The sequence below is a fragment of the Dreissena polymorpha genome, chromosome 11 (genome assembly GCF_020536995.1).
Source record: "Dreissena polymorpha isolate Duluth1 chromosome 11, UMN_Dpol_1.0, whole genome shotgun sequence".
NCBI lineage: Eukaryota > Metazoa > Mollusca > Bivalvia > Myida > Dreissenidae > Dreissena > Dreissena polymorpha.
This window is the reverse complement of record NC_068365.1, coordinates 39,879,619-39,904,173: the sequence shown is the minus strand read 5'-3', so window position 1 is coordinate 39,904,173 and position 24,555 is coordinate 39,879,619. Positions and strand designations below refer to the sequence as shown.

The 24,555-nt window shown below is 33.2% G+C and overlaps 1 protein-coding gene across 1 annotated transcript in view; it reads left to right on the top strand.

The window, feature by feature from the left end:
- The window catches only part of LOC127849774 (putative uncharacterized protein DDB_G0282499), a 465,276-nt gene that overhangs the window by 6,669 nt on the left and 434,052 nt on the right, over positions 1-24,555 (top strand). Inside the window, exons 5-13 of the mRNA XM_052382526.1 lie at positions 196-255; positions 2,735-2,797; positions 4,321-4,380; positions 6,279-6,341; positions 6,845-6,907; positions 8,431-8,490; positions 10,401-10,463; positions 10,967-11,029; positions 12,553-12,612. Coding sequence (XP_052238486.1) covers positions 196-255; positions 2,735-2,797; positions 4,321-4,380; positions 6,279-6,341; positions 6,845-6,907; positions 8,431-8,490; positions 10,401-10,463; positions 10,967-11,029; positions 12,553-12,612 — 555 coding nt within the window. The remainder of the gene's footprint in view (positions 1-195; positions 256-2,734; positions 2,798-4,320; positions 4,381-6,278; positions 6,342-6,844; positions 6,908-8,430; positions 8,491-10,400; positions 10,464-10,966; positions 11,030-12,552; positions 12,613-24,555) is intronic.

Here is a 24,555-nt window from a genome sequence, read left to right as displayed (position 1 = left end):
GAAACCAGACGAAGACTTGATGGCGATATGCTACATTGAGCACTTCACCAAACAATACCTGCCGCATTGGTATTCTAACTAAGCGAAATAAGTTCAAATATGAAGAATAAACACGTAAATGTTTTATGTTTGCATCACATGGTGTTGAATGATGGCGAATGAACATTATGGTACTGGTATATTTTAATATTTCAGTTTCAACGACAACGACTGCCGCCAACTATCCAACTTTGGAAACATCAACATATACAAACGGTAAATATTTATTTGATTATTTCGGTATGGACACTTATCATTTTGTGGAAACTCATCGATCTAATTAATATAACTTGAAACAGTCATGTTTAAGTATGTTTAATACGCTAGGTTATTGGGATGTTAACTTAAAGGAATGAAACAGTTACAAGTTTGAAAAGTGTGTTGGCATGTTTAACTCTTCCAGTGCTGGAACCGGATTATGAAGACCTTTGCAAACAGTTTGGATCCAGATGAGACGCCACAAAACGTGGCGTCTCATCAGGATCCAAACTGTTTGCTAATCTGATAGTATTCTTTGAAAAAAAATCAAAGAAAATGCTTATTTAAGAAATTCAGCAGACGACATTTTAGCAGACGACACATTTCCCAGCATGCCAAGGGTTAATATTTAACGCAAACGAAAGTGTAGCTCTCGTAAGTATTTTGTTCACTATATGCGTAATTCCCGTCATTATAGATTAAAACAAAACAACATTATTAGCGACCTTGAAATCGTAGAAAAGTGTTTTTTTGTAGTTTTTTTACTTGGTCATATAAAATATGGTTATATTTGGTCATATAAAATAAATACCTTTCCAAGTAATGTAATTGTTTCACGTTGAATTTATTAAAAAGACTTGTTAACCAATGTCATAATTGTAAGTCAAGAGGCATATTAAAAATCCCGGTCGTGTAAATACATGGCGTTGATAATGTTAAACACTAATATAAGTACATCTTATGGATACTCCCCGATGATGCGATTTGTCGATGGAATTGTTAATTTGAATTATTTTTTTTGGACCAAGACATTAAGTCAACAATTTTTTGAAGAATTAGAAGTCTTTGTTGTGTTTAGATTTCAAATTTGGATCATTAATGTCATGTCCGGAATCTCACTCGAAAACAAATTATCATTCAAATATGGACTAGCTCGACAACCATTTATGCGAAATCACCTTACAATATGCACATCTCTATCCTTTAGAAATAGTACATTGCTTTTAATACATACCAGATGTAGTAACTTGACCAATGAACCAATGATATAACTTGCTTAAGATTTGATTAATTAATTGGATCAATTTTTCGTTTCTTTTTAAAGAATAATTTATCTTGTGTTAAATTGGTTTGCCCCCTCTTAACAGTTATTGGGTCCTTGTGAAGATAAAGATTATGACGAAGTTGTATGATTTTGAGTCTTAAATGTGGTCTCACAAGTTGTAATTATTTTTTGACCCAAATTTTCAACTCAAAGATCCAGATTCAAACTGAGAAGTTATAGTGTAAAGATAGACTTTTTGACTAGGTCTCATAAAGATTAAAAAATCAATTCCGCTTCAAGATTGGTTAATAGAGTTTTTCTAATATCTTACCGGTTACCTATTAAAACAACATGTCAAAAATCGACATTTGCCGAGATATTGTCAAGATTAATTCTGACAACGTTTCGCCAAAATTGAGTCGTAAATGGGGCTTTGTGATTGTTTTACCTATATGGCCTTACGACCATGTTTTGACCCTACACTATTATAAAAATCTGACTAAATTTCATCAAGATTGAGCCAGAACTGAGTCATCTTAAGTGGTTATGTGCTGAAACTTTGCATCGACAGTGCTAGAAGACAGTGCTGGAAGACGGACAACAGACATTTACCTAATTTCAATAGCTCCCATTGAACATAACAGACAACACCTGTCGCGTGGTCATATACTCTGATTATGCTTAATTATTTCAAATATGCAGCATAAACACATATTATCTATGAAGTAAAAGCGTTTTGTATGGCATTATATGGTGTTGAATGCTATAGAAATAGAATATACATGGCGACACTGTATATATATATATATATATATATATATATATATATATATATATATATATATATATATATATATATATATATATATATATATTGATATTTCAGTTTCCGCGACAACAACTACCGCCGACCTCTATCAAACAACGGAAACGTCAACTTACACGGACGGTCAATAGTTATCTGATTGTTTCAGTATTAAACACTAGATACATCATTTCACAGAAACTCACATATGTAGTTAATGTTCCAAAACAGCATAGCTTTGAGTATCTTAAATATGCGTGGCTACCTTTACTTCAACTTCCTTGATGAAATAGACTTAAACAAGTGAAACAATTACAATGTCGAAAATGTGTTTGTCTAAAATTGCTTAATCAAGATTGAGCAAGAACTGAGTCTGCTTAAGTGGTTGTGTACTCGAACTTTGCATCGAAAGTGCTAGAAGACGGACAACAGACATTTATCTATTTAAAATAGCTCACATTGAACATAACAACAGACAACACCTGTCGCGTAGTCATATACTTTTATTATGCTTAATTATTTCAAATATGCAGCATAAACACATTTTATTTATTAAGTAAGAGCGTTTTGTATGGCATCACATGGTGCTGAATGATGAAGAATATACATGACGACACTGTTATATATATTTATTTTTTTTATTTCAGTTTCCGCGACAACAACTACCGCCGACCTCTACCAAACAACGGAAACGTCAACTTACACGGATGGTCAATACTTATCTCATTGTTTCAGTATTAAACACTTTTATAGATACATCATTTCTCACTTTTCACAAAAACTCACCAATCTAGTAAATGTACTCAAAACAGCATAGCTTTGAGTATCTTAAGCATGCGTGGCTACTGTACTTCAACTTCCTTGATGAATTAGACTTAAACAAGTGAAACATTTACAATGTCGAAAATGTGTTTGTCTGAAATTTCTTATATTTAATGCTTCAGAAAGTGTAGCTCCAATAACCGAAGCATAATTTCCATCTTTATAGACTTAATTAAAGGAACATTATTTGGGACCATGAAATAGCAGAAAAGTATTGATTATAATAATACTTATTATAATAAATACCTGTTCACGCAATATATTTTTAAATTATAATCCATTGAGAAGACGTGTTTACCATTGTCATTATTGTGAGTCAATATACATATTTCAAATCACATTCATCCATATACATGGCATTGAGAATATAAAAGGCTAATATCAATGCATATTATGGATGCTTCCCGATGATGCGCTTTTTCTATTACATTAATCATTTAGTAATAGACACAAGACATTGAGGCAATTACCCTTTCAAAGTTCAGAAGTCAATGTTGCAAGTTTTTTAATTTTGATCATTAGTGTTTTTGATTTCACTCGGGAATTTTTTTTATTCGGATGTTCATAGATCTCAGTCACAAATGAGAAATGACCTCACAATATACAAATTACCATCCTTTGAGAAACGCGCATTGGTTTTGTTACATACCAGATGCAGTAACTTGACCAACGAATCCATGAGTGTTAAGATAAAAAAAAATATTTCTCATCAATATAACAAAATAATTTCGGTTTCTAGAGTTGAAGAGTTTTATTAGACTGACCAAGATTGAGTCCTAAATGCGTTTTTTTTCGAAGGTTTTGTTTTTAACTATTAGGCCTCGTGTCCAAGTTTTTGACCATACAAATTAACAATCTGAACAAGGGTTATCAAAATTTAGTAAGCATTGTGGCTGCATAGGTGAGAATAGGCTAAAAGTTGACAACGCAACCCGCTAAAAGACGGTTACTGGTACAAGACAGAGTGAGCAATTTGGCTGTTTAAGTGGTAATGGGCTTACAGTTCTATCTATTAAAATAATAATCTGACCTCATTTCACCAAGATTGAGTACCAAATATGGCTTTACGAAAGTTTTCTTTTGAAATGCGGCCTGATGCACATGTTTATGACCCTACAAAATAACAACCTGACCAAGTTTCATCAATATCGAGTCAAAAATGTGGCTGCCTCATTGTTTATGAGCATAAAGTTGACACCGACACCGCTAGAAGACAGAAACCAGACGAAGACTTGATGGCGATATGCTACATTGAGCACTTCACCAAACAATACCTGCCGCATTGGTATTCTAACTAAGCGAAATAAGTTCAAATATGAAGAATAAACACGTAAATGTTTTATGTTTGCATCACATGGTGTTGAATGATGGCGAATGAACATTATGGTACTGGTATATTTTAATATTTCAGTTTCAACGACAACGACTGCCGCCAACTATCCAACTTTGGAAACATCAACATATACAAACGGTAAATATTTATTTGATTATTTCGGTATGGACACTTATCATTTTGTGGAAACTCATCGATCTAATTAATATAACTTGAAACAGTCATGTTTAAGTATGTTTAATACGCTAGGTTATTGGGATGTTAACTTAAAGGAATGAAACAGTTACAAGTTTGAAAAGTGTGTTGGCATGTTTAACTCTTCCAGTGCTGGAACCGGATTATGAAGACCTTTGCAAACAGTTTGGATCCAGATGAGACGCCACAAAACGTGGCGTCTCATCAGGATCCAAACTGTTTGCTAATCTGATAGTATTCTTTGAAAAAAAAATCAAAGAAAATGCTTATTTAAGAAATTCAGCAGACGACATTTTAGCAGACGACACATTTCCCAGCATGCCAAGGGTTAATATTTAACGCAAACGAAAGTGTAGCTCTCGTAAGTATTTTGTTCACTATATGCGTAATTCCCGTCATTATAGATTAAAACAAAACAACATTATTAGCGACCTTGAAATCGTAGAAAAGTGTTTTTTTGTAGTTTTTTTACTTGGTCATATAAAATATGGTTATATTTGGTCATATAAAATAAATACCTTTCCAAGTAATGTAATTGTTTCACGTTGAATTTATTAAAAAGACTTGTTAACCAATGTCATAATTGTAAGTCAAGAGGCATATTAAAAATCCCGGTCGTGTAAATACATGGCGTTGATAATGTTAAACACTAATATAAGTACATCTTATGGATACTCCCCGATGATGCGATTTGTCGATGGAATTGTTAATTTGAATTATTTTTTTTGGACCAAGACATTAAGTCAACAATTTTTTGAAGAATTAGAAGTCTTTGTTGTGTTTAGATTTCAAATTTGGATCATTAATGTCATGTCCGGAATCTCACTCGAAAACAAATTATCATTCAAATATGGACTAGCTCGACAACCATTTATGCGAAATCACCTTACAATATGCACATCTCTATCCTTTAGAAATAGTACATTGCTTTTAATACATACCAGATGTAGTAACTTGACCAATGAACCAATGATATAACTTGCTTAAGATTTGATTAATTAATTGGATCAATTTTTCGTTTCTTTTTAAAGAATAATTTATCTTGTGTTAAATTGGTTTGCCCCCTCTTAACAGTTATTGGGTCCTTGTGAAGATAAAGATTATGACGAAGTTGTATGATTTTGAGTCTTAAATGTGGTCTCACAAGTTGTAATTATTTTTTGACCCAAATTTTCAACTCAAAGATCCAGATTCAAACTGAGAAGTTATAGTGTAAAGATAGACTTTTTGACTAGGTCTCATAAAGATTAAAAAATCAATTCCGCTTCAAGATTGGTTAATAGAGTTTTTCTAATATCTTACCGGTTACCTATTAAAACAACATGTCAAAAATCGACATTTGCCGAGATATTGTCAAGATTAATTCTGACAACGTTTCGCCAAAATTGAGTCGTAAATGGGGCTTTGTGATTGTTTTACCTATATGGCCTTACGACCATGTTTTGACCCTACACTATTATAAAAATCTGACTAAATTTCATCAAGATTGAGCCAGAACTGAGTCATCTTAAGTGGTTATGTGCTGAAACTTTGCATCGACAGTGCTAGAAGACAGTGCTGGAAGACGGACAACAGACATTTACCTAATTTCAATAGCTCCCATTGAACATAACAGACAACACCTGTCGCGTGGTCATATACTCTGATTATGCTTAATTATTTCAAATATGCAGCATAAACACATATTATCTATGAAGTAAAAGCGTTTTGTATGGCATTATATGGTGTTGAATGCTATAGAAATAGAATATACATGGCGACACTGTATATATATATATATATATATATATATATATATATATATATATATATATATATATATATATATATTGATATTTCAGTTTCCGCGACAACAACTACCGCCGACCTCTATCAAACAACGGAAACGTCAACTTACACGGACGGTCAATAGTTATCTGATTGTTTCAGTATTAAACACTAGATACATCATTTCACAGAAACTCACATATGTAGTTAATGTTCCAAAACAGCATAGCTTTGAGTATCTTAAATATGCGTGGCTACCTTTACTTCAACTTCCTTGATGAAATAGACTTAAACAAGTGAAACAATTACAATGTCGAAAATGTGTTTGTCTAAAATTGCTTAATCAAGATTGAGCAAGAACTGAGTCTGCTTAAGTGGTTGTGTACTCGAACTTTGCATCGAAAGTGCTAGAAGACGGACAACAGACATTTATCTATTTAAAATAGCTCACATTGAACATAACAACAGACAACACCTGTCGCGTAGTCATATACTTTTATTATGCTTAATTATTTCAAATATGAAGCATAAACACATTTTATTTATTAAGTAAGAGCGTTTTGTATGGCATCACATGGTGCTGAATGATGAAGAATATACATGACGACACTGTTATATATATTTATTTTTTTTATTTCAGTTTCCGCGACAACAACTACCGCCGACCTCTACCAAACAACGGAAACGTCAACTTACACGGATGGTCAATACTTATCTCATTGTTTCAGTATTAAACACTTTTATAGATACATCATTTCTCACTTTTCACAAAAACTCACCAATCTAGTAAATGTACTCAAAACAGCATAGCTTTGAGTATCTTAAGCATGCGTGGCTACTGTACTTCAACTTCCTTGATGAATTAGACTTAAACAAGTGAAACATTTACAATGTCGAAAATGTGTTTGTCTGAAATTTCTTATATTTAATGCTTCAGAAAGTGTAGCTCCAATAACCGAAGCATAATTTCCATCTTTATAGACTTAATTAAAGGAACATTATTTGGGACCATGAAATAGCAGAAAAGTATTGATTATAATAATACTTATTATAATAAATACCTGTTCACGCAATATATTTTTAAATTATAATCCATTGAGAAGACGTGTTTACCATTGTCATAATTGTGAGTCAATATACATATTTCAAATCACATTCATCCATATACATGGCATTGAGAATATAAAAGGCTAATATCAATGCATATTATGGATGCTTCCCGATGATGCGCTTTTTCTATTACATTAATCATTTAGTAATAGACACAAGACATTGAGGCAATTACCCTTTCAAAGTTCAGAAGTCAATGTTGCAAGTTTTTTAATTTTGATCATTAGTGTTTTTGATTTCACTCGGGAATTTTTTTTATTCGGATGTTCATAGATCTCAGTCACAAATGAGAAATGACCTCACAATATACAAATTACCATCCTTTGAGAAACGCGCATTGGTTTTGTTACATACCAGATGCAGTAACTTGACCAACGAATCCATGAGTGTTAAGATAAAAAAAAATATTTCTCATCAATATAACAAAATAATTTCGGTTTCTAGAGTTGAAGAGTTTTATTAGACTGACCAAGATTGAGTCCTAAATGCGTTTTTTTTCGAAGGTTTTGTTTTTAACTATTAGGCCTCGTGTCCAAGTTTTTGACCATACAAATTAACAATCTGAACAAGGGTTATCAAAATTTAGTAAGCATTGTGGCTGCATAGGTGAGAATAGGCTAAAAGTTGACAACGCAACCCGCTAAAAGACGGTTACTGGTACAAGACAGAGTGAGCAATTTGGCTGTTTAAGTGGTAATGGGCTTACAGTTCTATCTATTAAAATAATAATCTGACCTCATTTCACCAAGATTGAGTACCAAATATGGCTTTACGAAAGTTTTCTTTTGAAATGCGGCCTGATGCACATGTTTATGACCCTACAAAATAACAACCTGACCAAGTTTCATCAATATCGAGTCAAAAATGTGGCTGCCTCATTGTTTATGAGCATAAAGTTGACACCGACACCGCTAGAAGACAGAAACCAGACGAAGACTTGATGGCGATATGCTACATTGAGCACTTCACCAAACAATACCTGCCGCATTGGTATTCTAACTAAGCGAAATAAGTTCAAATATGAAGAATAAACACGTAAATGTTTTATGTTTGCATCACATGGTGTTGAATGATGGCGAATGAACATTATGGTACTGGTATATTTTAATATTTCAGTTTCAACGACAACGACTGCCGCCAACTATCCAACTTTGGAAACATCAACATATACAAACGGTAAATATTTATTTGATTATTTCGGTATGGACACTTATCATTTTGTGGAAACTCATCGATCTAATTAATATAACTTGAAACAGTCATGTTTAAGTATGTTTAATACGCTAGGTTATTGGGATGTTAACTTAAAGGAATGAAACAGTTACAAGTTTGAAAAGTGTGTTGGCATGTTTAACTCTTCCAGTGCTGGAACCGGATTATGAAGACCTTTGCAAACAGTTTGGATCCAGATGAGACGCCACAAAACGTGGCGTCTCATCAGGATCCAAACTGTTTGCTAATCTGATAGTATTCTTTGAAAAAAAAATCAAAGAAAATGCTTATTTAAGAAATTCAGCAGACGACATTTTAGCAGACGACACATTTCCCAGCATGCCAAGGGTTAATATTTAACGCAAACGAAAGTGTAGCTCTCGTAAGTATTTTGTTCACTATATGCGTAATTCCCGTCATTATAGATTAAAACAAAACAACATTATTAGCGACCTTGAAATCGTAGAAAAGTGTTTTTTTGTAGTTTTTTTACTTGGTCATATAAAATATGGTTATATTTGGTCATATAAAATAAATACCTTTCCAAGTAATGTAATTGTTTCACGTTGAATTTATTAAAAAGACTTGTTAACCAATGTCATAATTGTAAGTCAAGAGGCATATTAAAAATCCCGGTCGTGTAAATACATGGCGTTGATAATGTTAAACACTAATATAAGTACATCTTATGGATACTCCCCGATGATGCGATTTGTCGATGGAATTGTTAATTTGAATTATTTTTTTTGGACCAAGACATTAAGTCAACAATTTTTTGAAGAATTAGAAGTCTTTGTTGTGTTTAGATTTCAAATTTGGATCATTAATGTCATGTCCGGAATCTCACTCGAAAACAAATTATCATTCAAATATGGACTAGCTCGACAACCATTTATGCGAAATCACCTTACAATATGCACATCTCTATCCTTTAGAAATAGTACATTGCTTTTAATACATACCAGATGTAGTAACTTGACCAATGAACCAATGATATAACTTGCTTAAGATTTGATTAATTAATTGGATCAATTTTTCGTTTCTTTTTAAAGAATAATTTATCTTGTGTTAAATTGGTTTGCCCCCTCTTAACAGTTATTGGGTCCTTGTGAAGATAAAGATTATGACGAAGTTGTATGATTTTGAGTCTTAAATGTGGTCTCACAAGTTGTAATTATTTTTTGACCCAAATTTTCAACTCAAAGATCCAGATTCAAACTGAGAAGTTATAGTGTAAAGATAGACTTTTTGACTAGGTCTCATAAAGATTAAAAAATCAATTCCGCTTCAAGATTGGTTAATAGAGTTTTTCTAATATCTTACCGGTTACCTATTAAAACAACATGTCAAAAATCGACATTTGCCGAGATATTGTCAAGATTAATTCTGACAACGTTTCGCCAAAATTGAGTCGTAAATGGGGCTTTGTGATTGTTTTACCTATATGGCCTTACGACCATGTTTTGACCCTACACTATTATAAAAATCTGACTAAATTTCATCAAGATTGAGCCAGAACTGAGTCATCTTAAGTGGTTATGTGCTGAAACTTTGCATCGACAGTGCTAGAAGACAGTGCTGGAAGACGGACAACAGACATTTACCTAATTTCAATAGCTCCCATTGAACATAACAGACAACACCTGTCGCGTGGTCATATACTCTGATTATGCTTAATTATTTCAAATATGCAGCATAAACACATATTATCTATGAAGTAAAAGCGTTTTGTATGGCATTATATGGTGTTGAATGCTATAGAAATAGAATATACATGGCGACACTGTATATATATATATATATATATATATATATATATATATATATATATATATATATATATATATATATATATATATATATTGATATTTCAGTTTCCGCGACAACAACTACCGCCGACCTCTATCAAACAACGGAAACGTCAACTTACACGGACGGTCAATAGTTATCTGATTGTTTCAGTATTAAACACTAGATACATCATTTCACAGAAACTCACATATGTAGTTAATGTTCCAAAACAGCATAGCTTTGAGTATCTTAAATATGCGTGGCTACCTTTACTTCAACGTCCTTGATGAAATAGACTTAAACAAGTGAAACAATTACAATGTCGAAAATGTGTTTGTCTAAAATTGCTTAATCAAGATTGAGCAAGAACTGAGTCTGCTTAAGTGGTTGTGTACTCGAACTTTGCATCGAAAGTGCTAGAAGACGGACAACAGACATTTATCTATTTAAAATAGCTCACATTGAACATAACAACAGACAACACCTGTCGCGTAGTCATATACTTTTATTATGCTTAATTATTTCAAATATGCAGCATAAACACATTTTATTTATTAAGTAAGAGCGTTTTGTATGGCATCACATGGTGCTGAATGATGAAGAATATACATGACGACACTGTTATATATATTTATTTTTTTTATTTCAGTTTCCGCGACAACAACTACCGCCGACCTCTACCAAACAACGGAAACGTCAACTTACACGGATGGTCAATACTTATCTCATTGTTTCAGTATTAAACACTTTTATAGATACATCATTTCTCACTTTTCACAAAAACTCACCAATCTAGTAAATGTACTCAAAACAGCATAGCTTTGAGTATCTTAAGCATGCGTGGCTACTGTACTTCAACTTCCTTGATGAATTAGACTTAAACAAGTGAAACATTTACAATGTCGAAAATGTGTTTGTCTGAAATTTCTTATATTTAATGCTTCAGAAAGTGTAGCTCCAATAACCGAAGCATAATTTCCATCTTTATAGACTTAATTAAAGGAACATTATTTGGGACCATGAAATAGCAGAAAAGTATTGATTATAATAATACTTATTATAATAAATACCTGTTCACGCAATATATTTTTAAATTATAATCCATTGAGAAGACGTGTTTACCATTGTCATAATTGTGAGTCAATATACATATTTCAAATCACATTCATCCATATACATGGCATTGAGAATATAAAAGGCTAATATCAATGCATATTATGGATGCTTCCCGATGATGCGCTTTTTCTATTACATTAATCATTTAGTAATAGACACAAGACATTGAGGCAATTACCCTTTCAAAGTTCAGAAGTCAATGTTGCAAGTTTTTTAATTTTGATCATTAGTGTTTTTGATTTCACTCGGGAATTTTTTTTATTCGGATGTTCATAGATCTCAGTCACAAATGAGAAATGACCTCACAATATACAAATTACCATCCTTTGAGAAACGCGCATTGGTTTTGTTACATACCAGATGCAGTAACTTGACCAACGAATCCATGAGTGTTAAGATAAAAAAAAATATTTCTCATCAATATAACAAAATAATTTCGGTTTCTAGAGTTGAAGAGTTTTATTAGACTGACCAAGATTGAGTCCTAAATGCGTTTTTTTTCGAAGGTTTTGTTTTTAACTATTAGGCCTCGTGTCCAAGTTTTTGACCATACAAATTAACAATCTGAACAAGGGTTATCAAAATTTAGTAAGCATTGTGGCTGCATAGGTGAGAATAGGCTAAAAGTTGACAACGCAACCCGCTAAAAGACGGTTACTGGTACAAGACAGAGTGAGCAATTTGGCTGTTTAAGTGGTAATGGGCTTACAGTTCTATCTATTAAAATAATAATCTGACCTCATTTCACCAAGATTGAGTACCAAATATGGCTTTACGAAAGTTTTCTTTTGAAATGCGGCCTGATGCACATGTTTATGACCCTACAAAATAACAACCTGACCAAGTTTCATCAATATCGAGTCAAAAATGTGGCTGCCTCATTGTTTATGAGCATAAAGTTGACACCGACACCGCTAGAAGACAGAAACCAGACGAAGACTTGATGGCGATATGCTACATTGAGCACTTCACCAAACAATACCTGCCGCATTGGTATTCTAACTAAGCGAAATAAGTTCAAATATGAAGAATAAACACGTAAATGTTTTATGTTTGCATCACATGGTGTTGAATGATGGCGAATGAACATTATGGTACTGGTATATTTTAATATTTCAGTTTCAACGACAACGACTGCCGCCAACTATCCAACTTTGGAAACATCAACATATACAAACGGTAAATATTTATTTGATTATTTCGGTATGGACACAAATCATTTTGTGAAAACTCATCCCGGTTACCTTATAAAACAATATGTCAAAAATCGAAATTTGCCGCAATATTGTCAAGATTAACAATCTGACAACGTTTCACCAAAATTGAGTCCTAACTGGGGATTGTGTTTTGTTTTTACCTAATGGCCTTACGACCATGTTTTAACCCTACACCATTATTAAAATCTGGCTAAATTTCATCAAGATTGAGCAAGAACTGAGTCTGCTTAAGTGGTTGTGTGCTGGAACTTTGCATCGACAGTGCTAGAAGACGGACAACAGACATTTATCTAATTAAAATAGCTCACATTGAACATAACAACAGACAACACCTGTCGCGTGGTCATATACTTTTATTATGCTTAATTATTTCAAATATCAGCATAAACACATTTTATTTATTAAGTAAAAGCGTTTTGTATGGCTGCACGTGGTGCTGAATGATGAAGAATATACATGACGACACTGTTATAGATAGATAGATTATAGATAGATTTATTTCGGCAAGGAATGCATACAAGGGCATTTACAACATGTACAAAATATAAAATATAACATACATGAAAATAAATATACCATTACATACATACCAACACCAAGGATAACACAAAAATGGGTAAACCCATATTTCCATTGTGGTCCTTTGAGCTGGTGGCATGACATAGAGTGGCACTTAGATATTAAACAAAATTACATCAATAAAATGACCAACATAATTTAAATAAATATATTAAATACTATGCATGTATATCACAGACCATTTTGATACTTAAGATATCACAGATATCATTATTAATTATAAGATCCTAAAAATACACTATTAAAAAATGTGTAAGAAATAAATTAGATATCACAGATAGCATCATTTATTACACCATCCTAAAATACATAGAATAAAAAATGGAGAATGCATAACATTTTTGAAAGATAGGATCAATTTTGATAAAAATTGCTGACTAAAACTGATTCCTTAAGCCGACAAAACAAACAATACACATAAAAATTACAGATTTTCTAATAAATAATTTTTTAAAGATGACTTAAAAACAGGCAATCTGTCAATCTGTGTAATACAGGAGGGTAAATTGTTCCATAATGAGCATCCCGTGTAACAAAAGGACTTTGACCCGAAACCTTTGACCCTGGGGACAGCAAATGCACCTTTTTGAGTTGACCTGGTCCTGTATGAATGAATAGAGGCCTGCGGGATAAAATGTTCTCCCATATAGTCAGGGGCCAAACCATTTTGAATCTTAAAAACATGGCCAAGAACAATCTGGTCTACACGTTTATTGACTGGTAGCCAGTTGAGCAAACGAAAATGTTCTGGCCCAATGTGTGCCCTTGCATCGAGACCTAGAACGAACCGCATTAACTTATTCTGGGTGGTTTGAAGCTTATTTTGTAACATTTTTGTGAGACTATGGTACCATATAGAACAAGCATAATCAAAATGACATTGGATTAAAGACATGACAAGAAGTTTCTTGGTTTGCTGAGTGAGATATTCTTTTTTTCTATATAGATATTTTAACCTGGAGTTGGCCTTCTGAATGACTGAACGAGCCATGGTATCAAAGGACAAAGTTTGATCCAATGTAGCCCCTAGGTATTTGACTGAAGATGTAGATTCAATAATGGTACCATTACAAGAAATATCAAGAGAAGAGTTTGACCTGATTTTATGCCTAGAACCAAATAGAATAGACTCCGTCTTACCTAAATGCAGAGACAACTTATTGTCAACCAACCACTGACTAACCAGATGCAAATCTTCTTTCAATAACCTTTCAATATCAGATTTAGACTTACCAGACACCAGAATACCTGAGTCATCTGCATATAGGAGGAGCTTATTTTTAACCACAGCAGTCATATCATTAACATAGATAAGGAAGAGCAGGGGACCTAGAATTGACCCTTGTGGAACTCCACATGATATTGGGGCTGTACCGGAATGAGTGCCTGAAACATCAACAAGTTGCTGTCTATCTGAAAGGTATGAATTGAACCACCTTAATCTATCATCACCAAGACCTGCTGCACTTAATTTCATGAGAAGTATAGAATATATATATATATATATTGATATTTCAGTTTCCGCGACAACTACCGCCGACCTCTACCAAACAACTGAAACGTCAACTTACACGGATGGTCAATACTTATCTCATTGTTTCAGTATTAAACACTTTTATAGATACATCATTTCACACTTTTCACAGAAACTCACCAATCATAGCTTTGAGTATCTTAAGCATGCGTGGCTACTTGTACTTCAACTTCCTTGATGAATTAGACTTAAACAAGTGAAACAATTACAATGTCGAAAATGTGTTTGTCTGAAACTTCTTATATTTAATGCTTCAGAAAGTGTAGCTCCAATAACCGAAGCATAATTTCCATCTTTATAGACTTAATTAAAGGAACATTATTTGGGACCATGAAATAGCAGAAAAGTATTGATTATAATAATACTTATTATAATAAATACCTGTTCGCAATATATTTTTAAATTATATTCCATTGAGAAGACGTGTTTACCATTGTCATATTTGTGAGTCAATATACATATTTCAAATCACATTCATCCATATACATGGCGTTGAGAATGTAAAAGGCTAATATCAATGCATATTATGGATGCTTCCCGATGATGCGCTTTTTCTATTACATTAATCATTTAGTAATAGAATAAAGACATTGAGGCAATTACCCTTTCAAAGTTCAGAAGTCAATGTTGCAAGTTTTTAAATTTTGATCATTAGTGTTTTTGATTTCACTCGTGAACATTTTTTATTCGGATGTTTATAGATCTCAGTCACAAATGCGAAATGACCTCACAATACACAAATTACCATCCTTTGAGATCGCGAATTGGTTTTGTTACATACCAGATGCAGTAACTTTACCAACGAATCCATGAGTGTGAAGATAAAAAAAAAAAATAAGTCTCATCAATATAACAAAATAATTTTGGTTTCTAGAGTTGAAGATTTGTATTAGACTGACCAAGATTGAGTCCTAAATGCGTTTTTTTCGAAGGTTTTGTTTTTAACTATTAGGCCTCGTGTCCAAGTTTTTTGTTACCATACAAATTAACAATCTGAACAAGGGTTATCAAAATTTAGTAAGCATTGTGGCTGCATAGGTGAGAACAGGCTAAAAGTTGACAACGCAACCCGCTAAAAGACGGTTACTGGTACAAGACAGAGTGAGCAATTTGGCTGTTTAAGTGGCAATGAGCTTACAGTTGACGATGACACCGAACAAAGACGGACACATGAAAGAAGACTTGATGACAATAGCTCACATTGAACATTTTGGGATAAAACACTTGTTGCGTAACCATATACGTAAATTAATCGTTATAAATACAAATATGCATAAGAAAATGATTTTATTTATAAATAAATACCGTTTTATAATGCAGCAAATGTGGTTCTATGATGAAGATACATATGACGACACTGTAATAGTTAAATGTTTCAGCATCCACGATATCCGCTGACAGTTATCCAACAAGAGAAACACAACCATCCACGAATTGTAAGTATGTATTGGATTGTTTCATGTACACTTATCAAAAGATCATTTTGCAGAATATCACCGAGCCTGGACATGAACTCAACGCAGCACAGCTTTGAGTGTGTGACATATGAGTGGCTATGTAGGTCTTTACGTCGATGATGCATTTTACTAAAAGAATGAAACAGTGCCATTTTAAAATATTTTGGGACGGAACTGTAAATACCTTACGCAAAAGAACGAGAAACTTGAACAACCGAAGCACTTGAGTATTTTATTTACTTCAATTATAATTTTCCGTGTTAATATCTTAAAACAATAAACAATTGTTTGCACATTGAAATCGCAGAAAACTTGAGAAAAGTGTTACTTGTGTGTGTTGTAATCTATCATTACTAATGAATATCTTGCTACGCTATATAATGGTTAAGCATAATCCATTCATAATCAACAGACATATTCAACACTGAAACTGAAGGATGCTCCACGATGATGTGTTTTATCAATAAGATTGTTAATTGGAATCTTGGGAACAACACATTGAGCCAATAACTCTTTGATAGAATAAATTCCTATTCTGTATATACGTTTTCAAATTTGGATCATACGTGTACGGGTTCTCACTCGGATACACATTATTATTCGAATGTTAATAACTCTTTCGACAACCGCTGATGCGGACAGATATCACAAAATGCAAAAGGCAATCCTTAAGGGAAAAGCGCATGTTTTTTTATACATACCATGTGCAGTAACTTTACCAATGAATCCATGATTAAACATAATTAAGATTTCATCATTACATCTTTGTCCACATTTTAGATTTTATTTTGTGACCTTGTTTTTTGACCCAAATTGTCCCTTATTTGGTCCTTTTCTTGATAGTGTCAAGTTGAACATTCTGACCAAGTTTTATGAATATTGACAGACAAACGAGATTTCTTGAATAGTAACATTATTTAACCAGTTTATCAAGTGTTTGACCTCTAAGATCCAAACTCGAATAGGGACTTTATATTGTAAAGATAAACATTTTGAATTAGAATAAGTATCATCAACATTAAATGATAAATATTGATTTAGGAGGAGAATTTTTAAGGAGCTTTCTTTAAAATTTAAACCGGTTTCTTTTTAAATCAATAGGCCAGAAATATAAATTTGCTTTAATATTCATTATACAAGTTCGCCTAATTTCATCCAAATGAAGTTCTAAATTAGGCTTTGCGAAAGTTAAGTTTTTATATTCGCTCTGGTTACCACGTTTGCGATCCGATATGATAAACAATCTGACCAAGTTTCATCTAACTAGCAAGATTATTGGCTACTTAAATGGTAATGAGCTTATAATTGACAACGCACACCACTAGAAGACGTACACCGGACATAGACTTGATGATATTGAGCACATCGGCAGATAAATCCTGTCGCTTAGTCATTAATTCATGTTAATCGCAATAGGTTGAAACATGCAGCATACAGCGTTTTTATTAATAAATTAAGATATTTTTATAGTGTATCAAATGTTGTTGACTGATGAAGCATGTATATGACGACACTGTTTTATTTTTAAGCAACCATTACAACAACCGTATTCTTTCCAACAAAGGAAACATCAACATATACAAAAGGTAAATATTTATTTGATAGTTTCAATGTTTACACTAATAGATACATTATTTTGCAGAAGAACAGCACTCCAGGTCATGTACTCAACAAAGCGCAGCTTAAATTGACTTTTGTACATATATTTTGTTATGAAGATCGTTACTTTAAGGATTAATATAACTTAAAGCCGTGAAATGAAATAGTTTCAAAAATATCAGGACTATGCATACAAATTATAGATCCACTGAATATTAAAGTGCCGCGTCTTGCGAAAATGAGCCTTGATTATATGCGGCTAGCAACGTTTAAGATCAGTCTGCTTATTCACGCAATCTGGTCAGAAGGTACCCAGCTCGCCAATGAGACCAAAACCTTGTTTGACTTTATAGCGGACAAGTCTGGTCAGAAATTGCCCAGTGCGCTTATGAGACCAAAACCTTGTGTGACTTTATAGCGGACAAGACTGGTCAGAAGGTACCCAGTGCGCTAATGAGACCAAAACCCTGTGTGACTTTATAGCGGACAAAACTGGTCAGAAGGTACCCAGTGCGCTTATGAGACCAAAACCTTGTGTGACTTTATAGCGGACAAGACTGGTCAGAAGGTACCCAGTGCGCTAATGAGACCAAAACCTTGTGTGACTTTATAGCGGACAAAACTGGTCAGAAGGTACCCAGTGCGCTAATGAGACCAAAACCTTGTGTGACTTTATAGCGGACAAGACTGGTCAGAAGTTACCCCGTGCGCTTATGAGACCAAAACCTTGTGTGACTTTATAGCGGACAAGACTGGTCAGAAGGTACCCAGTGCGCTAATGAGACCAAAACCTTGTGTGACTTTATAGCGGACAAAACTGGTCAGAAGGTACCCAGTGCGCTAATGAGACCAAAACCTTGTGTGACTTTATAGCGGACAAGACTGGTCAGAAGCTACCCAATGCGCTAATGAGACCAAAACCTTGTGCCATGACGTTTGATGACCTGATATAAGGAATTATTGAAGTGCTCAAGTGTGTTGTCTACAACATATACGACGACAACATATGACATATTAGCCATATTTGTCTCATTGGGAATATTGATATTAATTAATACAGAAAATGCATAGCTGTCTACATTCTTAACGTTTATGTTCCATCGTTTACATTAAAAAGTGTTTTATTTAGTAATCGTCAAACCACCTTGAAACAGACCAATGGTGTTTTTGTTGCATAATAATGACCTTCATATGTAACATATTACATAGTGTCATGTTATGAAAAACATAACGTTAACCAGAAATGTCTTTTAACAAATTCGTTGAATTGATATCGACCGCCAAATAAATTTTGTTTATGGATGGGTGTAGAACTAAACGAAAAGGTATAAGTGAAGGGCTGTGTCTGAAAATTAAAAATAATTACATCAGGACATTTTGAGAATCCATTTTATTATGGTAGAATCCTTACCAACTAAGGTATATGTAATCAAAATGTGTGATTTTGACCTTTGTCTGTGACTTTGAACATGACCCTAGCAACCTGGATCTTATATTTGACACTCAGCTAGATAATGGAGAACAATTGTGGACAATTATTACAGAATCCCTTGATACATAGTAAATGAATGACTAAATTATGAATAATTCATCAAATGTGTGACCTTTGCCCTAAATGTGTGACCTTGACCTAAGCCCCTATGATTATGGGTGTTGAATGTGAAGCACCCCCAGATTATTGAGAACAACTATGGCAAGTTTCATGGCTCTGGCTCATGTGTTAACGGAGAAAACGCTCTAAGCTTATATTAAAAAGCTTTTTGTTTCCAAGATACAAAGGGCGATAACTCCTTTATTAACAGATGATGTACAATGCCATTTGGCGTGCATCATCCTCTTATCCATATATATACTCATAGCAAGTTTCAATGAAATCCGCCAAAGCACTTCCAAAGACATGGCTCCGGACACAAAAGTGAGCATTTTTTCAAGATACAAAGGGCCATAACTCCGTAATTAACAGGTTGTGTACAATGCCATTTGGCGTGCATCATCCTCTTATCCATATATATATATATTCATACCAAGTTTTAAAGAAATAAGGCCAGAGCACTTCAAAGATATGGCCCCGGACCAAAAAGTGCCGAACGGACGGACGGACGGAAAGACGGACGGACGGACAACGCAAAAACAATATCCCTTCGCCTTTAGCTGGGGATAATAAGAATATCGGCTTTGAAATTTATATTGTACTTGTTTTGTAAATATTCTGCGGACAAAGATGTATGAACCAAGGTTTTACTTGGTGGGGCATGTATACGTCTGTGGAACATGTGCATATACGATTTCAAACCAATATATTAAATACTAGAAATAGCGTTTGTTACTATCATACTCTTCATGATTTAATGATTCGTCTATTTGGCGCAATTCAGTTATTGAATTAGATAAAACTGGAAGGTTAATTTCTAATAATATATGTTCGCTGCATAACGAAATCGTATACCGACCCATATTTTCAACCCCGAAAACTTACAAGAGGCAGTATTTTGAAAACGTAATTGATTAATAAATTTACAGTCAAGTTTAATAAATGGCAGGAAATAGCAGGGAGTAAAGGGAAATTATTTTAAATCGGGCGACACTTTAATATACCGAGTTAGCTAAAACTATACTTCATTAGATCGTTTGGAAAGTATAATATGTATGTTCCATCCAAAAAAAGATAGTCCGATCATTTGATATTTCGAGGGACATGATAGAATTAGATAAATTTACTCCGTTGTAATGTCAAGTTCTTGGATCTAAATTTATAACGATGTATAAATAAATGAATAACATTACTGTCGCTGTGAAATTGTTACCTGTTATACAATACAAATATGTTAAGTTCAATAAAATTATGCAATTTAAGCGACTATGATGCATGAGCTATAGCACTTTTTTTCTGCTCTTCAGAACTAAGAGACATTTTTAATAATCATATGACGTAAAATGTATGACGCTACAGTACACGAAATATAATGACGTTCAACAAATTCCTCGCATTTATTCAATACATCGTGCAAGACCTTTAAATAAAGATCATTTCATAAGTGGTGACATAAAAACACTACCCTTGTAAATATGTTTTATCTTACCACTCATGAACTTATAATACGATCATCAATAAAATCAACATGTTTATCCTCTATATGTGATGCTTTATAATTTTCATAATAATTTATTAAAACTTTCAATACAAATATATGGCGCACATATAACACCATGATTGTGGCTTAATCATATTCATATATTGTGTTCACAGCGAAAGAGTGTCCCGGTGACACAGACAAAATGGGCACCGTCTGGATTCCTGAAAGAATAGGCTTCAGTAAAAAACTCGAGTGCCGAGAACGGTACAACGGAACAAACGGTAAATTTTCGATACAAGAATTATGAAAAACCTTACGTTTTCTCAGTTTCCTGAAAATAATCAATTGCTATTTTGCTACATCATTTGAAAATTCCGTTTTCTGTTTTAATTTTCAAAAAATGAATAAAATGTATTGTGTTCATAAAGCATTAATGTTCATTCCATTACTTATCAATTATAAAGACTTCAAACAAAATTGATGTGCTCTCCTATCCGTATATTTTAATCGCTATTTTTTTCAAACATGATTGGCGTTGAATTTAAAAACTCAATGAAAAAAGCATCGCCTTTCAACTTCCAATTTTCTATTATATAAAAAACTTCAAAGTGGAGGGCAAAATGTTAATATTTCACATTATAAAAAATCGGGATTTTTATTTGTGTTCGTTTTCAATTTTTAACTTGTTCCATGATGATCGCTGGTCTAAAAATAGACAACTATAATAACGCTAGAAAATACTCGTAAAGAATGTAAAAAGGGTACCTTGATATAAATTTCTTCTTAATGTGTGGTAGTACTAATAACTTTAAGTTGACAATTTTATAACTTTATTTAAAAAAAAAACGCTGGCTCAAAGCGTTTCGAGTCGGAAGCATATAATGATTGATACGATGCATGAGTATAATGTTAACAGGTATCATATCTGGTGTTTTATCAGGAAATATCACACGTTACTGTGACATGAACGGCGTTTACTGGGACCCGGTTTACAATTGCACGCGTGACTCAATCCAGAAAATATACGACGAGGTAAGCTCGGTTTTAATTTACAAGGTGTTTGAATGTTTCAACAAATCTTAGTATTCAGAGAAACGAATACAGGGTTTATATGCAGTCCCTATAAGGCCTCATTTGAGTTCCTTTGAAAATCGATACATTTTATTTCGAAAGTATGTTATGCAAGTTGATTCAGCCAAATACATTTAAGTAAAACTACCGTTTGTTGGGTTTTAAACATGTGCAATCATTTGTATGAAAGTTAATATTTTTCACAAATACGTTTACTAGATGTAATAACCATTTGTATCAATATCTGATTAGTATTGAAATTGTAAAAAAAACGTTGATAATGTATTTTGTATAAATAGGCTTAATTAAAAAAATATGCACATGTATTTCTTTATGAATTTAGGGATGCATACACATGTATTCAATGCTTGAATTTTTCTGACGCACATGTATGTGTAAGTTCGTTGTATTGACTTAATCTTTTTGACGATGAAAACAGTGTGAGAATGTCGTTAATAAACTTCCATGTTGTGTGATTACATTTATAATTTATTCGACCCGCCAAACTTTTCTTAGCATTTCTTGGATTGATCTTACAACTCGTATCTGACCATAAACATCTTTAAAACACTAAAGAGTCCATAACCGCCATTTTATATTTAGCTGCTTACCGATCGGGTAATTAATTCGGAGATACTTAGCGAATTAGCCAACGTAACCAAGAAAAATACTGAACAGCTGATGGTCGGAGATGTCGAAAAAGTACGCTCGATTCTCCAGAAACCCGCACTTGACCAGGGTCAGAATAACATAGAACCGCAACGACACACCTATGTGGAGGTTAACAATATGGATCGTATTATATGTCCCTGTGACGGATTAAATTTTATTTTACAGTTGGGGTATTTACTTAACACATGCTATTTAAAAGTTCCAAATTAAAAAAAAAGATCATGTAAGTGTACATGCACATGGACGTATAATTATACGATATTTATATGCAATCCTTGTTGAAGATGAAGTTGAAGTAATCATTCAACAGTCTTTAAACGAAACACACTATTAACATGTCAGCTTTATCATTCCGTTTATATGTGAAATGCGACATAATCATCTGACTGGGCCAGTGTGGCATAATGTGATTTGTTTTTGTTATGGCATGATTCATCAACGTGTCATTTGTGACTTAGAACGTGTCATTTGTGACAAAGAACGTTTCATTTGTGACTAAGAACGTGTCATTTGTGACTAAGAACGTTGCATGACATTTCTTGCAGTCTTTCTTAGATGTGGCAAACACACTTTTTGACGAGAAAATTGCCTCAACATGGAAAGTTTTAGTTAATAAGGTAATTTAAAAGATTTTTATAGTGATACTGCGAAATAATGTTTACTAAAGGGTCCGCATATCAATGAACAAACGGTGCTATCGAATTTGCAACTGGTAACTTGTTCACCTTTGTTAAATACCTTAGTCTTAACATACACACATGTATAAAATACAACGGTCACCGAAGTACACTTTACTCTAAGTACCTGCTTGATATTCTATTGTCATGCATTGTGTGTATAGTTAAAACGATATACGTCATATCATATCACATCCTGTCATGTTTCATGTATAGTTGCATAGTATTCATGTTAGAAAGCTTGCGTTGTAGACAAGAACTGGTGCCGATTCAATTGTTAACCTCGTGGATAAGTTTGTGTCCAACATGGTGAATCAATCGAACGGAACAATTCACAATCATACCTTCATTAAATCAAACTTGTGTAAGTATTAAATTGTCAAGGAAACATTAATAACACATTTCTCAATTGAGCATTTATTTTTTATCATTTATAGTTGACTTTTGATAAGTTGTAATTATTTTCAACTGACTGTATATTTTTGATAATTGTTTCATTCTAATTATAGTTTCCGTAATTTAGCTTTCTGTAAGCATGTGTTTTTAATGAAAAAAAAACATAACCTTGACTGACTTTATAGACAAATATCTTATATTTCTATAATTACAGTTGTAGCAATATCAAAAACATCTGAATGTTCAAATGTAAATTTTCCACGCGACACATATGTCTACTACAGCAAGGACGACGGGGACGATTCATGGGCTATATACGACAATATACGTGTCCCAGGCATAAAAGGTACGTAAAGCACATTTGTTAGATATTTAGGATTCGTATATATGTACATAAAAACATTATCATTGACAGGTTTGGTTGTTAGCGCTGTGTATTTAGTTGTACTCTAACTAGCATCCGTTGTTTATTTTCTTGTGATAACTTTATTGTTTTTTTTTAAGTTTGAGTTTAACTTTGAATGTTATTAACATTATTACTGCGATTCTGCTTCAGATCAGGTCTACAGCGGAGTTGTTTATCGCAATATTTCAAGTATCGTTTCTTTGAACTCCGCCAGTGATAGGTATGAACGATGCTTGAATCGCACATGACACACAGCTTACATTATTTTAATACATGTAACGCATGGTTACACTGTGCAATTCTTTTAATACTTTATTGCCAAAATATGAACATAGTAAATGTATTTACTATTACTTAACTGCTATTTTGTCTTCAAACATTTCTATATACTTCATATTTGAAGTTTTACTGATGTAACGCTGACTCATGTGTATAGGATT